Source organism: Condylura cristata, unplaced genomic scaffold (assembly GCF_000260355.1).
Source record: "Condylura cristata isolate star-nosed mole 26May11 unplaced genomic scaffold, ConCri1.0 scaffold00009, whole genome shotgun sequence".
Lineage (NCBI taxonomy): Eukaryota > Metazoa > Chordata > Mammalia > Eulipotyphla > Talpidae > Condylura > Condylura cristata.
The window spans coordinates 2,967,686-2,970,196 of record NW_004567110.1 but is presented as its reverse complement, the minus strand read 5'-3'; the positions used below and the strand labels follow the sequence as shown (position 1 = coordinate 2,970,196).

At 57.1% G+C, this 2,511-nt stretch overlaps 1 protein-coding gene across 1 annotated transcript in view; it reads right to left on the bottom strand.

Annotated features, from left to right (window-relative positions):
* Positions 1–304: 304 nt before the first annotated feature.
* LOC105853432 overlaps positions 305–2,511 on the bottom strand; it is a 53,552-nt gene continuing 51,345 nt past the window's right edge. The window contains exons 8-9 of the mRNA XM_012722894.1: positions 1,233–1,320; positions 305–558 (exon numbers count right to left, since the gene is read on the bottom strand). Of these exons, the coding sequence (XP_012578348.1) occupies positions 305–558; positions 1,233–1,320 (342 nt within the window). The remainder of the gene's footprint in view (positions 559–1,232; positions 1,321–2,511) is intronic.

Here is a 2,511-nt window from a genome sequence, read left to right as displayed (position 1 = left end):
GTTCTCTTGGGAAAGACAATGAGATCGATACAGTACAGGATTCTCTGCATGACTTATGTCCTCCAAGAGGTCAAAAGACAGGGACGAGCGAGGCCCACTGCAACCACGAACGCCGGGCATTTGTGCTAACGTGAACGGTTCGGCCTGCGCGACCTGGGCCCTGAGCAGGCCTCCCGGAAGCTGCACCCAGGAGCGGAGCCCGGGGGAGTGGCGGCTGGGGGCCAACGAGAATGGCCACGACAGACTGTCCACGGAGCCCCCGCCAGCGTGACTTACAATTCTGGGGCGCAAGTACGAGGATGCACTAATACTTCAGGGTAGGGTGTTCTGGGATGACCTTGATGCCCATCCACATGAGGCGCACTGAGAGCCAGGGGCTCCCCCAGCGCAGGGGCGTGAGCAGGAAGGCAGACACAGCTGTGGTCAGGGGGCCTGAAGTCTGGAGGGGACTCGGCCGCCTCATGAGGAGGTGGGGGCAGGTGGGGGGCCGCAGTGGGGGCGCATGACCGCTCCGGGTGTCAGCAAGGCCCCCTCGGGCCAGTAGCGTCCCTGCTGGATCTGAGAGAGGGAAACAAAGAAAAACTTCTCTCCAGGGCACGTGCATGCCCACCTCGATCTACGATATGTCTGCACCTACCCACATCTAGGTCTGCGTCTCCCGCTATTTATATTTCTGCCCACACCCAGCGCCCGCTCTGAAAAGCATAGCTGTTGCTACATACTAAGATAAACTTTTCCGTTTAGGAGTTCTCATTTCTATTATGAAAACTCCCTCTCTCTGGCCAATCAGGGAGGTTAATGAAAATCACATCTGGCCTCTCTCCCTTTATCCTGGGCAGAACTGAGAGCCCCGGGGCGCAGACCTCGCGTGTCTGGAGACAGGAGCTCGGAAGCCTCCGGACAGGCGAGCGGCGAGGCTTGGGGATACGAGCGGGAGCCGCGCCAGCTCGACCTGGCCGAGCCCAAACCCTCCTGTGCGCGTGAGCAAGAAAGACTGCAGCCCCACTGCTGCGACTTCGAAATGTAGCCGCGCTGAGAATAATGAGAACAATGGAGGCAGGAAAGAGAAAGCAGACCCCGCGGGCCAGCACCGGCCAGGGTCCTCCTGGGCCCCACTCTGGGCGCATCAGCCACGAGCACCGCCGTGGGCCTCAGTGCGTGCGTGTTAGGAGACTCAGAGATCGGGGCTGCAAAAACTGCACTGCTCGGCCCCGCACAAAGCGGCTGCTCACCCAAAACCCTCTTGTCCTTTGCTCCGAGGACGCCGAGTACACCCCAGAGATCCCAGAGATCCAGTTCAGCGCCCCGAACAATGCGTAGCTACAGGACGCACAGTGCAAGGCTAACATGTTCACAGGAGCACACAGCGCACGTGTGTGTGTCCACGCACACACAAGCATACAGTGTGTGAACACACGTCACCAGGCCCACACACACGACAGGCCCCTCCCGGGCCATGCGCATCGGCACACGCGTGAGCACCCCGTGTGCACATGAGCACACACACAGAGTGGCGCCCTGGGCTAAGCGGCTCCACCCAGCCCCGCTCCCCTGCCTGGCCATGAGCCTCTGGGGAGGAGAAATGGAACCAACCAGGTGACAACACCCCTTCTGAAGTCAGCAGCGAGTGTGCACAGGATGAGCCCCGGGGCACGTGGCGGGCAGCAGGTGCGGCCGCTCAACACGCGCCGACGGACAGTGCCGTTACCAGCCACGTGGTGGACACCTGCGATGTGGTGTGCATGGAACAGGTGGCGTCTCACCACCGCTCTGCAATGGCCCTTTCACTGCCTCAGTATTTGCAAAGTCATTTTGCAAGATGACGGAAATGACCAAATACATCCACGTGGCATCGCCTGCAGAAAGGGCGGCTGCGGAAGAGCCCTCGCGCCACTCACTTTCAGGGACGACGCCGAGGGGGAGGTCAGGCTGCTGTTCCTGGCAAGCCCACCGGTCCGGTTTTCCTGGACCCACGAACACTGACACAAGCTATGCTACGTCTATTGTCTGACAGATTCCGGGTAGCTCGAAAAAGCTCTGAAAAATCAGACTTTCCTCGCTAACTTATGCTGTGACCTCCTTTTTTTTGTATAATCGTAATATCAAACTATTCTGAGCAACTTTCAGCTTACAATTGGATTGCCTCAGCCGCAGAAGGCCTGTCTGCCCTGCCGAGCAAGACTGCACCAGGGTGAGAAATTCCTCCGAAGTCAAAAGTGACTTGACAACTGGCTGATCAATAAAGGCAAAAGGGCTGTTTCTGCAAAGTCTCTCTCACTGCCGGAGGGAGGAAACCCAAATCTCATCACTCTACTATCTCACGTGGCCTTCTATTCAGCTTCTACAGAATTACTCAAACTTCCTACTGTCTGGCTTTAGATGTGGGAATCCATCCAGGTTGCCTGTTTTAGAGCTAGTCAAGTTTTTTACCTGCTACACTTCAAAGCAATCCACAAAAGTCTTTCTAGCTAGTCTTTCAGGATTCTACTACCTAGTCTTTAGATAAGGAAA